The sequence below is a fragment of the Ursus americanus genome, chromosome 4, assembly GCF_024610735.1.
Source record: "Ursus americanus isolate L20-20 chromosome 4, mUrsAme1.1.p, whole genome shotgun sequence".
In the NCBI taxonomy this organism is placed as follows: Eukaryota; Metazoa; Chordata; class Mammalia; order Carnivora; family Ursidae; genus Ursus; species Ursus americanus.
In genome coordinates, this window is record NC_142130.1 from 36,219,772 (window position 1) to 36,234,424 (window position 14,653).

At 42.2% G+C, this 14,653-nt stretch overlaps 1 protein-coding gene across 5 annotated transcripts in view; it reads right to left on the reverse strand.

The window, feature by feature from the left end:
- FBXO40 (F-box protein 40) overlaps positions 1 to 14,653 on the reverse strand; it is a 32,255-nt gene that overhangs the window by 12,851 nt on the left and 4,751 nt on the right. For 2 of the 5 annotated variants that reach the window (XM_045812726.2, XM_045812725.2), the window contains exons 3-5: positions 8,344 to 8,376; positions 5,570 to 7,483; positions 2,895 to 3,112 (exon numbers count right to left, since the gene is read on the reverse strand). In XM_045812726.2, the coding sequence (XP_045668682.2) occupies positions 2,897 to 3,112; positions 5,570 to 7,483; positions 8,344 to 8,346 (2,133 nt within the window). In that variant the 5' untranslated portion in view covers positions 8,347 to 8,376 and the 3' untranslated portion in view covers positions 2,895 to 2,896. Of the gene's footprint in view, positions 1 to 2,655; positions 3,113 to 5,569; positions 7,484 to 8,343; positions 8,377 to 14,653 lie in introns of those variants that run through there. The other 3 variants (XM_045812724.2, XM_087861599.1, XM_087861600.1) reach the window with 2 other exon arrangements.

The following is a 14,653-nucleotide window of genomic DNA, read 5'->3' on the forward strand; positions in this document are numbered from 1 at the left end:
ACTTTTCACTTTTCCCTTCATTATAAGACAGAAACTTCCTTTATGCTTCAGTGCTACAGACTTCACCCCCACGTCTGGCTGATCTCTACTCTGGGCTGACTTTCTTGGTGGTGATACTCAGTAAGGTATCTGTTCATAGACGCCTCCCTGTCCAGGCTCCTATTCCTATTCCTTTTTACTCCCCTCAGCTGCTTCTTAATCTGAGGCCATGTCTACCTGTCTTGCCTCTGTCAGGTAATTCTGCTGCTCACGCTACTCACCACGGCCTCATCTCACCAATACAGTCATTTTTCTGTCTGATCCACAGTCTCTCTAAAAGGCTTCCTTTTTTCTTCAACTGCCCTCTCACCATAAAATGTGCTTGTTTGTGTAGACCGGTGGACACCTGTAGTCCCCCGGTTTCCTGCAACATATTCAATTAGATATCTTGTAAAATGTGTTTGATGATGTTGATCAATATTGCTCCAAAGGCAGCAACTAGGAAAATAAAGATGCACTGCAAGTGTGCAGCCCACAGAACTGTACAATGGCTGCCCTCCTGGACCCCGAGCTGCCCAGGTTGTGAAGGAAAACACTCTGCTCTCTTCCTTTCTCTATATTTCTCTTCCGCCCAAGAGCAGCCCCTGACTTTCATCTCCCTTGGTCAATAGCGCCCCTTTCTCTCTTCTAGTAAAAGAAGAAACCCAGAGTGGACTTCAGGAGATTTCTTCCTCCAGGTAGGAGGGAACTAGATTCAAAACACATGGGAACTGATACATGGAGAACTTTTTCTTTTTTCTCACTTCAGTGTTCAGTTGTTTGCAGTAACTCATCTTCACTGAATAAAATCATAGCTCACACTCTAGTTGTATTTTTAGAAAATGGTGCCTTATATACAAATGTGAAATATAAACCAAGCAAAAAGGATTAGGAAACACAGACTTACATTACTAACTAGTAACAAGTAGTGCATGATAATGAGAAGATGAGCGTGTTTCTACTCTGGGACTTGCTCTAATGCCGCCTTGACTCTTCTCACAAGTGTCCTGGACTTCATCTATACCAGCTCTGGACTATATTCAGAGAGAGACCCAGGCAACAATAAGCATCCAGATTGACTAGACTCTTTTTCATTTTGTTATCTGAATTCTTTGTTCTCTGTTTCCCCGTAATACCTGTCCTCCTATTCCCTTCTTTCTCACTTGCTTGAGGACTGCTGAGAAAATGGCACTGATTAAGGTGAGAGGGAAAGAAACACAAGATAAAATAGCTCAATATGCCCTGCTTCTGCTACATCTGGAGAGAGCTGAAAGGATATATATATTTTTGCACATGACTTAAGGACATAAAGCCACACCAAACAATCAACTCCATCTGGTTCCCAACTTAAAATCACATCTGCCTAAAACTTACCTACTAAATAAAGAAGAGCTACATAAAATCATAACCATTGTAGATCATTATGTAAGATTTTGCTGTACTAAAAAGCTTATCCTAAGTTACTGCCACTGGTATGACCTTGTTTAAGGTGGTTCTCAACCCAGAGTGATTTCACCCCCAGAGGGTATTTGGCAATGTCTGGAGACATTTTTGGTTGTTATAGCTGTGGGAGTGCTTCTGGTATCTATTGGATAGAGGCCAAAGATGCTGTTAAATATCCTATAACACACAGGACAGTCCCTTACAACAAAGAATTATTTAGTTCAAAATGTTAGTAGTTCTGAGAAACCCTGCTTTAGGGGATGGCAATTTCTATTACATAGATTACTCTTGGTTTCATGAATATTCACTGTTTGTTACCCAAAACCAATATATCACCCATTTCAGACAGACTGGAGTCATGAACAGTAATAGGTAGGAACAATTACAGGGAACTACTATGTTCAGGTGTGTTCCTTCCCATGGTCCTCCACCGGGTACTCAAGTGGTGTCTGGGACCTGGTGGCTGGTGCCACAGCAACTTCAGTGGGCCGTGTTTGGACTTTGCCAAATGTGTGGTCTCTCTGGGCATGCATTCTTGTATGACGCTGAAGTTGGTGTTAGTGTCTTGCAGTCATCTCAGCTAGCTCGGGCTGGTGACTATGCTATCCCTAATCCAGACTTAGAATATAATTTTAAGAAGAAAAGAACCTTGACTCTTAGGTCATTTTTGACATGTTTAAAAGCAGGCTTGTGGCTTTTGGTCTAATTTTCTCCATTAATGCAATGTCTCATTTGGACTCTTCCTCAGTTTGCAAGGCTGTCCTTCTATATGTTGCAAAGATTCTCCACAACAAACTCTGTGACCTCATTTCTGCCTCTCATTCTTTGGCCTGCAGTGCCCTTGATGCTGCTGTGCTCAGCCAAGGTCTCCATTTTTTTGGGCTGTGCTGTGCTTGGACTTCCTGGACTTACAGGTGGTGGAGTGACTAAAAGAAGACCTGGACTTAACCGTCAAGATAACCCCAGCTCCAGAACTGTCAAACCATGTGCCCTTCACCCTGGGTGCCCTAGGACGCACCTCAGTTCCCTACTCCTGCATTGCTTGCCTCCTCTATTTGAAAATGCTCATCAACGAAATCATTCTGCACCAAAGTACAGGCCTGTGCTGGTTATGGAATTGCACTGCTCTCGTCTCCTAAGACTTGGGCTCATCTTTCAAATGGCCTCAAGTTACCTATTTTCTCCTCAGATTGATTTGTTTTAGAAAAAAAAAAGTGGGGGGAAGGAAATAGGTTATCAGTATGGCCCTTATAGCAAGTGTACAAGCCATGGCTTAGGAGTTCTTGAACCTTGTGCAACTGCTCAGGTTTATGGCAGTGCACGTTCCAATACACTAGATAAGCATGTATGCAGTTTATAGAAGAAAGTCCTCAAAATCACTTTGTCCTACATTCAGTAACCTGGGGTGAATCCAAGAATGATGGCATCTGAACCTTTAGCAGGTGTGTCTTCCTCGTGGTCTGGCTCTAAAGGTGGTGACTAAGCTCTCTCGGGCCTGCTCCTGGAGCTGACACATGCTGGTCAAAAGAATTGGGTCAGTCTTATGCTCTACAACGTTGAAAGGACAGGACTTCAGGTGTTCAGACATGGAGGCAACTTCATTGAACTCCCAGCTCTTGATTTTGGAGAAGAGGCTGCTGAATTGCCAGATCTGTTAGGAAACATGGAAGTTCAAAGGTGAACACTGGGGCAAGACCCTCAGGTTGGCTTTATTTGAAGAGTTTAGGAAAATACCTTCCTGTTCTTCATGTTCTTAGCTTCCAGAGAGCATTTAGTGGCTGCTGTAGACATTTGTTAGCTCCTTCGTCAGCATCCAATTCCTAGTTCACCCTTCCAATTGATAATCTTCCCAGCCAGCCATGTAATTTTGTGGAAATGCCTACAGCAATCTGTATATTGACACATACCCACCCCCTCCCACCAGGAACAGTGATCAGTTCTAGAAAGACACATGGTTCAAATTAGGACAATTTGTGTCAATCGGACTCTACCCCAGGACTTTTGCTTGAGATATCAAGAAGCAGATTCTCTTTTTCCCTCTGTACTTGAACTGGGAAACTTCAGTCTTAGGAGCTGCTGGCAGCCCCCAGTGTCCACCAAGGGAGAACCATGTCTTAGAATGGAGCCACTAGAGAAGAAGTAGAGGTAAGAAATAGAAAATAAAAAGATCAAACTTTACCTGAGCCATTGCCTTTGGGTGAAAGTTCCCTTTATTACTTATGCCATTTTAAGTTGGTTTTCTGTTGCTTAAAACTAAAAGTATCCTAACTAAGAAGAGTCACACTAGAACAGAAACTTCAGGAGAAATCTCAGTGTCTGGTACAAAAACACCTTTTGGCCTTTCCACCTAGGATGTGGTGGCAAAGTCACTAGTTTTTAAATCTGGCTACGAGGGCAGGCATAACCTGATACCCTTTCAACCTGACACTTCACCCTCTGTTTCTTATCATTGTTCCTATGTAAGAAAAGTGTTTCTGGGGATCCCAGAACTATTTCCATTTTTACTTTAAAAAGGCCATTTTAATATAAGCATCCTTTAGCTCCAACTAAATTCTCTTTTTTTCCTTTCTAAAAGGAAATTAGTTTTTCTCAAGATATTCAGGAATGGTTAGAAATCACTGAATTGGGAACAAACATGAGCCAAAAAATAATGGAATTTCTAATATGTAAATTGAATTTCTAATATGTAAATTATTTGCATCTGATTTTATAGAGGAAGATATTAGACAGTCCTAGGTCATACAAGGCAAGATCTCAGTCTTATTCATGTTTATCCCTAACATGTAAATGGGTGGTAGTCAGTGTTTATTTAACACATGGATGCAGGCCTGGATACATGAAGGAGAGTCTCATAATTGGTTTTTGAAGAAAACTGCTCAGGGAATAAATAATGGAAAACATATAAGATGTTTTAGACATAATCAGTGAAAATAGGTGTGAACAACTAACTCTCCAGTGCCAGTCTGCACACACCCACATTTTGGGAAGAAATTCAACAGTGAGATTATGGAATTATTGACCTTAATGGGTATCATTAATTTGTGGTTCATATTACCAACATATTTACCATGAGAAATGATGCTAAGGGCATCTCATATATGATGAATTAGGAGTTTCACTTTTGTATGGTATAAGGTAATAGAAATTATGATGCAGTTCAGCAAGATTAGGAAAAAGGAAAAAGATTTTTCCAAAGAGAAAGATTCTTTGATTTATACAGCAGAGGTTTTGAGAAAGTAAACAGATATTTGAACCAGGAGAGATCAGTGAACCAAATTATTTTAGAATTTCAAAATGTCTTTAACAAAGGCAAAAACTGTTTTGCTATTTTTTAAATTAGTTGATATGGGACCAAGGAGAATTTGTTGACATACTGTATCAGACTCCAGGCAGCAAACAGATGGCACACTTAAATTGGGTAATTTGAAGAGAATTAAAAAAAATAACAATATGCAAATGTGTGGGCAGGTTGTAGGAAAGCCACAAGATATAATGCAGTATGGGGGCTAGTAACAATCTAGAGTGTTAATACCCTGGGCCTGAAAGGGAAGAAGAAAGGTCACTGGAACCAAGAATGAGTAATTGTGTGGAGTCACCTGATACAGTCACCTTCAGTGGAGGGACATGGCCAGTGCTAAGTATCAAGGGTGGGAGAATGCATGCAGAGAGGAAGCCAGAAGAATAGATTTATCAACTCATTCTTCCTCCCTCCCATTTCCCGCTGACACACTCCCATTAGATTAACCCAGCTGGAAGCTGGTGGGCAAGGTTGCTAATTGAGGCGGTCTGTAAAGATCAGCCTCCTGGGGGACTGATCACAGTGGATAGGGTTGGAGAATGAATCATGTGAACAAACGGAAGATATCCAGGACACATACACAGAGATAAACAGGTACTACCATCTGTATTGTCATTTATATGTCTATCGGTCTGTCTTCCCTACTAGACTGAACTCCTTGAGTTCAGGGATTATGTCTTCTTCCCAGGAACCTAGTACAATGCCAGTGCCTAGTACAGTGCTTGGCACATAGAAAGCTCTTACTAAATAATTGTTGAATGAATGAATGAATGAATGAATGAATGAATGAATGAATGAAGGTTTACTTGCCTCTCTGTGGACTCTCCAGGAGGTGCCTCCGTGAGAATACCTCTTCTTCTTCCACTGCAGGAGGACCATCCCTCTCTCTTGTAACAAAGTAGCACAGATATTTTTCATCAACACAGACACCTGGGAAAGCTGGGACAGGCTGATGCTGTCCAAGAACCCAGCAATGTATTGCAAAACCTCCAGGGGCAGGCTGGTTAGACAATTCTGGCTTTTCCCTCCATGGCCTGAGAGATGGTTGTTCTTCTTTCTCTCACTCAGCTCTGAAGCAACCTCTGGCTTAATGGCAAAGGTCTTGAGCTCCTGACTATAGATCACTTTTGCCTTTTGCCCTGGGGGACGGAAATGGTTTTGAATAAATGTACATCCCAAGTAGGCAAGAGGGCATCGATGCTGAAACCAGCCATTGAGACATGACTGAATGTCTGTGTGGACATTCTTGAAATGTAGGGGGAATTCATCCCTCCTGAAGAATTTGTTGCAAGTGAAAGTGAAGGCAGAGCTGCTCTTGTTGTGTCTCCTGGTCACACACTCACTGTGGAGTTCCACATGGAGCCCCCTTGGGTTGGCAGTGGTTAGGAGGTCAGCCAGCACTGTCCCAGAGGAGAACTGTTCTGGCTCAAAATTGTATGTCTGCGTAGCAAAATCCATGAACAGCCCATCAATGCTCCTGGATTCAGAGATGACATGACCTTTAAGCTCTCTTTCTAAAGCACACAAGAGGGTTGTCTTGATGAGATCTGATTTGGGTAGGTCTTCCACCATGATCCCTAAATCCGAAGTGTCTACTGCCTTGTGTTCACTTGGTTTACAACTCAACATGGCATCTCCAACACGAGCCCGCTTCCCACAGTAGCTCACAGGAACTTTGAAGGTGTAAACAGTCTTCACTTCCTGAGCCTCAAGGTTGCCATAAACAAAGTCCCGCTCCTTAGGTGTACAAGCAGGCATCTGACCGAAGTGGATAAGCATCCTCCCATTGTGCACCAGATACATATTATAGTCTTTTGCATCCACAGCTTTTTTCAATCTTTCTAGAACACCATCCTGCCAAGGGGCAAGCCCTGTTGTTTCCAGGGCTTCATGAAAATCCTGCTGCTTCTGGTTTTCCTGTGGTTCTTTCTCTTTGAGAGCCTCCTCTCCTACCATGTTATTGTCGCTAGAAATCTGTTCTTTCCCTGGGCTGTTCCCACTTGTGCTCTCACAGCCTACTGATGAGCTTGTTAAAGCAGAGGCTGCATGCTCTTTGCTGAATATGTTCTCCCACTTGTCAAACTTGGCCAGGTCCATCCCTTCTTTGGTTTTGGCTAACACCTCTCGTTCTTCTTGACTCAGTTCTGCCATCTCTCCATTAGTTGCTGATAGAGATCCACGTGGTACCAAACTGGCATCTGCTCCACCCACTGCTCCTTCCATTTCCTCCCAGCTGGCTTCACCATTCATAGTAGGTTCCTCCTCAGTGGGCTCTCTAGTTTCTGGGAAAAGTTCTACCATTTTCAGAGATCTGAAAAGGACCTTCTGGTCCTGGAGGGCCAGGGCTGTGTCCAAACACTCCTCACTGGGGGTCTCTTTCATGATGTTCTCATGAAGGGTTGTTTCGGAGTCCACATTTGGCCAGCGATTCCACTCCATGGAGCAGCAGACCACGCTGGCGGGGCATACTTGCAAGTGCTTGGCCAGCTTGTAGCGGGACATGGAAAGGGGGCAGCCGTATTCGGAGTTGAGGCAGGGAACCTCCTCTAGAGGGCAGAGGAGCTCATGCTCTGCCTCTTTGCACATGTGGAAGGTGGCACCACAGGACAGATGGCAGTTTATCACCAGACAGGAGACATCAGGCTCCACAGGAATGCGGCAGTGACGGTTGAAGCATTTCTCACAATGCCTGTGCTGCCCAGGTAGAGGCCTGCGTGCCCTGCCCTAGAGACACCAACAGCAAGGAGAAAGAGAAGACATATGGAGGAGAAGTTCTGTGCATGTCTGCGACTGCGTTTTAGACGACTTATTTCCTGTTTATACATGCTTGCTATAGGAACCTTGGACAATCTAGAAAATCATAGAGAAGAAAGCAAAAATCACTCATACTCCCACAACCCAGAAATAACTACCAACACTCTTTTCTTTATTTTCCAATAGTTTATTCTATGTATATAGTAGATGTGTTTAGAATAGAAAAAGAAAAAAGCTGAATGTAATGGACTACACTGTTGATAATTGTTCTGAGTTGTGGGTTATGGGTGATTTATATGACCCTGTTAATACTATGAATACAGTTCTGCATCCTGCTTTGTAACTATTGTAACATGAGACCACACTGTTTTATTGATTCTTTGCAAGCTGTCTTCTTAATGGTTGTGTAATATTCCAGAGGAGTGTGCTGTCATTCATTTAACCAGCTATCTACCCAGTGCTGGGAAGACAGGGGCCACGTGTACTTTTGTTCACTTCTGCATCTCCAGCACCTGGACCATCATAGGTACTCAATATGCTGAACGAAGGAACTGTCAGCCATTTAATATATTGCTGTATGTTTGGGTTTTTCATTTTTAAAGTTTTGCTAAAGATCTTTGCTCACAAATCTTTCTCAGCTCTCTGCTCTTCCCCTACTCCATGTCAATTTCTTCTAGGTTCTGCTCCAGCATCTCTGGTTTGGCCTAAAGTCAATAAATATCATCAAACCATAAGGGCAAATCTGCCAACTGTTTGGGCTACAGGTTAAATGAAGCTAGCCAGATTTGGACCCCTGAAAGATGAAGATCCAATCAGCACCTGGTACTTACCATAGCTTCCTAATTTCTTCTTGCTTTGTAAATCTAGGGGAAAATATGAAAATATGAATATGAATGATTAGTAAGAAAAGTATTTTGGTTATGTATATGAACAGAAGTCAAAGAGACTTTGCATACTCTTATTTAAATCCTTTCACCACCCTGGAGGTAAATGTCTTTGCCCCATTTTATAGTCTAGGAAATGGAAGCTGGAGAAGTTAAATGACTTGTCCAAGGTGATAGAGCTGCTAAACGACAGAATCATGAGCCACGCTAGCCCACACTTCTCACTGACCCACACTGCCCTCTGATGGGCATCTCACCAGACATGGGACGTGTACCTTCTGCTTCCTGTAACTTTTCTCCATTGTCTACCAACAATTATCCTGACATTCCACCCATCCATGAATCCCATCACTGCCGCATGCTTTTCTGACCCAAGTTAACCTTCTAGCTTTCTCTCCCACTACAGCTTCGTGCCTACAACCTGATATCTAGGTTGGTCTGGGGCATTGTACAAGTGTCTGTGATATGTCTACTATCTGTCCTTCACCATGGTGAATTCTGCTGTGCCATGGCTAGAGCAGGGGTCAGACCTCAAGGGCCCAGAAACGGGCCAAGTGGGGACTCCAGCAAGCAGAAGAGAAGATGCTCTGCCTTCAGGAAAATCTAGCTCCTTGGCTCTGGTCAATTGGTCCCATGTGGGAATATGTTGCCAGACCATCTGATTTTTCCAGAGAAACTGGGGATGCAGATTTTTGTGAGTGGTGGTATAATGTAGTGGTTAGGAGGCAGACTATGCAAGATTTAACCCAGCACTATGAGTCAGTAGTTGTGAAACTGAAAAAGTTGCTTACTGTCCTTGTTCATCATTTTCCTCATCTGTAAAGGGAGAATAATAGTACCTATCTCATAGTGCTGTTGTGGGGAGCAAATGATTTCAATACCTGAAACTCTTAGAATGGTATTTATCTCATAGACATAATCTAAGCATGTTTGCTATTATAAAATAAGTGTTTTATATTTAATTATACTGCAAAATTTTTGTTACATAATGTATCAAGGTAAAAATCCTTGGAATTTTGAAGTTGGCAACTAATTTAATTTTTCTAAGAAAAAAACCCTCTATTTGGGCCAAGGAAAAACATGTATGCGAGTTACACAGGATCTGCAGCTTGCCAATTTGCAGCACCTGGTCTAGAGAACTTGTAGCATAATGTCAGCACTGTGTTAGTCTGGGGTGGAGTGGGGTGGGGTGGGTGGGGTGCAGTTAGCACTCAAAAGTCAGAAAACGCAGTATTTTGAAATTTTATTTTACTTTAGGATTTATCAGTTCATTATGGGTGAATTTTCCTTCAACTTTTAAAAATTTCAAATTTACAGGAAAGGTGAAAGAACATATACAATGAACACCCATGTACTCGACCTATATCCAAAAGTTAACATTTTGCCACTTTTGCTTTCTCTCTCTCCCTCTCTCCACACACACGCGCGCGTACACACACACACACACAATTTTTGCCAAACCACTAGAAAATAAATTGCTGTTATTATGACACCTCATCCCTAAGTACCTCAGCCTGTATTTTCTAAGACTAAAGACGTTCTCCTTTGTAACTGCAATAACATAACACCTAAGAAAACTAAAAAATATTTTCTAATAGTATATAATATGCTGTCTGTGTTCAAATTTATCCAATTGTCCCAAAAATAATGTCTTCAACTTTTTTTTTGTTAATTTTTAACTTTTGAGCCAGGATCCCTTTAAGGTCAATTTATTACATTTGGCTGGAAAATCTTTTTAAACTCTCTCAATTTGGAAAAGTCTCCCCAACATTTTTGTTTTTTGTTTTTTTTCCAGAAGAGACAGCCTTAAGTCTCAAGGAAATTATATTCTGATTTGTTCATGTGTTCATTTGTTCATCCATTCCTTGAACAAATCCTTGTTGATTACCTGCACTGTGCCAGTAAGGGAGCCTAAGCACCACCTGGACTGCTTATTTAAGTAGTTCTTAAACACTTTTGCTCAGTAGAATCAGCTGTGATGCTAGTTAAATCTATAAATCTGCACTATAAAAATGGCAGCCACAGCCACATGTAACTATTTAAATTTAATCAAAATGGAATAAAATTAATAATTCAGTTCTTCAGTCATACTAGCTACATTTCAAGTTTCAGTTTCCACATATGGTTAGTAGCTATTCTATTGAACAACACAGCATAGAACATTTCCATCTGCATAGAAAGTTCTATCGGACAGCACTGCTATGCTGGCTGTGCCTCTGACTCAAGTGAGGGGTGTGTCTGGAATTCCCATCCTTAACACATTACCCATCTGATTCTTATGCACTGGGACTACTGAGTGTGAAAGACTGGTCACGGCAGAGAGCTCTATATCCCTAAGAGCCTGAATCAGGAGGCAAGTGTGAAATTGCAAGTGAGAACATCAAGCAGATTCAGGGCCCAGGAGAAGATAAATGAAGGTGTTAAAGCCAGAGAGGGAATTGAGCAGAGGGAAGGGCTGCGAGGGCAGGACTGAGATGGAGCAGAATAGGACTGGGCAAGAGGACATCTTTTGGATGCAAGAGGTCAGCTACTGGACCTTCTAACATACAACTGAACATTCAGTTAGGCTCCTGCTGTGTTCCAGTTTGATCACCCCCTGGGGGGGGGTCCACTGTGGACTTACTGTGGAAATTTGTACATATGAGGCGAACACACCTGGCATTATTTGCGGCTCAATAAGGGACCATTTAGCACTGTGACTGGGGTGTTAACCAGCAGTGGAGGGATGGCATGGGAGGACCTAGAGCAAGAAACTGCTTTGTGAGAGTGTGATGAAGCTGCAGGGGTAGAACTGAGCGTAGCGGAGCTAGGCAAGATGAGGCCAAGTGCGTTGCAAGGGAATCACAGCGTTTTTGTTTCTGGCTGGAGATGGGGAAAAAAGAGGAGTCAAATTTGATGCCAAGATTTTGAACCAGGAAGACAGAATATTGGGTGTAATTCTGAGAAAAATAGAAGTCTGAAGACAGAGTTGTTTGGAGGGGGGAGACAAGTCCCACAAGTTTAATACAAGTTGCTTAAGGTGATAACAGATCATGGGGATGGTAAGATGAGGGTAGAATGGAGAGATGCAGATTTGAGAATTACTTAAAAGTGGGAAAGGAAGCCATAACTGGGGAAAGAAGAACATGGAATAGGCATCTGAGCTAGGACGCACATAGCTGAGTATGACCACTTTCGAGACAGTAGGGAGAAGGAAAGCCAGAGGAGAGACCAGAGAGCGAAGAGTCAGAACCATGTGGCCTGATGTAAAGGAAAGGGTGAGCAATAGCCTTGACTGCTGCCTCAAGATTAAGAACAATGCTAACATTGCCACTGCTCATGGCAGGTCCCCAAAGAGCTCTTGCCAGAGCAAATGTGGCATTTCAGTTGTGCAATGGGACCCTTGCCATTCAAAATGTGGTATTTGCTTAGCGGGGAGAGGGAAGCCATTAAACACACATTCCAACATTAGCAGGGCCTGTGCCCTGGCTGGCAGATTGTGCTCATCTGCTTCCTATTCATAAAAGACACTCATGAATAAAGTTGGAGTCTGGATGATTCAGAGTCCCCTACTGGTTTTTAGGTGGGAAAGAAGAGGCAGATTGCGAATGGAATACAGCTACGTGAAAGAAGCTACCAGCTACCAGCAGTAGGAATGCCCAACTTCATATTTGCCAACATGGTTCTGTCACAAAGTTGAGACTAGTTTCTGGGAAGAGAAAAGCAGGTCTAGCTGGTTCTGTGGGCTCTCTATGTGTGGCAAGAACTCTGCCCCAGCTGCAGGAGAGACAGCGGTGACGAACTCTAAGCCCAATAATTTCTTATCCTTCAGCATTATAAAGAATGGTTCTTAGGAACAGTGCTATTGAAACTGGAAACTTTTGTGGTGGAGCCCTGCTGCTCTCCGTGTCTTTGAAGTTATTTGAAAATATCCCTTTAAGAGAAAAGAAAAACAATGCGCACAGGCAACAAAGATGCTGTTTCTTTTGTTTGTTTTGTTTTTAATGATGCTATTTAAAGATCTTCTGCCACGCTCTGGAGCTACACCAGATAAGTGACTTTGAGAGAGGACGTGTGCTGAGCAGAAAGACATAATAAGTGGAGACCACTCTTTGGAGAAATTTGACAGTGGAGGGGAGGAGAAAGATAAATATAGCCTAAGGGCACAAAAATCCTATCTGAACCTTTTGTTGTATTCTAAAGGAAATTGTTCCACTGAGATAAAAGACAATCCAAAATTCTTGATTGTCTATTTCTGGGTAAACAGTGTGACCATTGTCCTGGTTTGCCTGGGACTCTCTTGGTTTTAGTTCTGAAATTTCCAGATTCCAGGAAACCTCTTAGTCCCACACAAACTTGGATATTTGATTGATCATCTTAGGTTGTAGCCAGTTGGTCTTGCCCCAAGATGATCAAATTATGTATATCATTGATTATCTTGTGACGTAAGATGCCTTGTTCTAATCTCCGTTCCAGTGCAGTGACTGGATCCTCATTCTCCACGGTGTTTGTCTGACTTTCCTACTTTGAGTGATTTTTCTACATTTTGGATGTCAGGGAGAAAAAGTAGTAAGATTTTAGTGCCTATCATGTTCTTTACATAACATCTCATTTAATCCTCACAATGGCCACTGAGACATGGATATTACCCTTTCCACTCACAGTGGAACACAAAGATGAGTAAGTTTATCGGGTTTAAAACTCTCCTCTTTGGCATATCATACTGTGTCCCTCAGAGACCCACAGAGACATGTGGTCTATCCCTGTGATTTGGGAAGAAAGCAAGCCCATGACTAGAGCCCATCGGGGAAAGCCTCTCTCCCTCCAGTTGGCACAGAAAGGAAGATACACCTATTATCTTTCCTGATTGTAGAGGAGCTGGATGGTCTTTATTCATAGGAAGTTCATAGGAAGAACTTTCACCCCCATGGTGATTGGTTTTTGTCCTCCTCTGGGCCACATTCCACACTGTGCCTCATCTGATTAGAGGAAATACGAAAAGTATCCAGGTCCCATAGCTTTGCACTGGAGGTAGTACATATATGAAAGTAAAGTTTTAAGGATTAAAAGCTCTAATATAATACGGGTTTTGAGATTTAAACTAAAAAACCCACTAAATTAAAGCACGTACATTATTGAAACTCTTCACTGTGGAAAAGGTTGACAAAATTCTGTGCTTGAAACAAAATATTTTTATCCAGGTACCGTTTTCTCCTTTAGTTTCTATGCTCCTACATTCACGTTTAAATTCTTACTTCCTGTCTGAAAAGGCAATACTTTCCCTCCATTTTCTCCTTTAGTTTCTATGCTCCTACATTCACGTTTAAATTCTTACTTCCTGTCTGAAAAGGCAATACTTTCCCTCCTCTTAAAAATGAACTTCAATAAAGTCTGTGGTCAAAACACTCTCTGAAACACTCTCCCCAAAATATATTTTAGAGTCAAAACAATATAATTTAGATAGCAGTCAAAACAATATAATTTAGACCTAAATAGTTTTAAAAATCTACACAGAACTAGATTTTACTGGTTGTACTGGATGCAGTTTAAGTGGAATATGAGTAGATGGAAGGACCAGGTACGTGAGTTTAAGGGATGGATATTTCTTTACAGGAATAGGGGATAATTTAGAACCTGGCAAGGGGGAAACATTTGATGCAGGTTGTGGTGCTGTGTGGATCACTCAGAAAGTAGTAAGTTAATAAGAAAAGGCGAGTCAGCTAGAACAATGACCCTTAAAGTGTGGTACCCAGACCTACAGTGTCAGCATTACCTAGGAACTGGTTAGAAATATAAATTATTGGGCCCTACCAAATCAGACCTACTGAATCAGAACAACTACCTCCAACCAATGCTGTTGTAAACTCAAGTTTAAGAACCACTGAGCTAGAAGCTGGTTGATTTTGTGCTCCCAGTCACAAAGGAACTAGCACAAGGCCCTACACAGGAATAAGTTAAGCAGGAAGGCCTTGGGGAAAGACCTGAAAGGGCATTGGGCACTTCTGTCCATTTCTTTCCATCTCCACCATCACTGCCTGGGTCCAAGCACCAGTCTGGTGCAAAAGACCATAATCAGTCTCATCCCTCCCATCTGCTGCTCTGTAATCTATACTCACCAGCAGAAAGAGTGATTCAACAACTTTTTAAAAAATTTTAGTTAACATACAGTGCAATATTGGTTTCTGGAGTAGAATTCAGTGATTCATCGCTTACATACAACACCCAGCGCTCATCACAACAAGTGCCCCCCTTAATACCCACCACCCATCCATCTAGC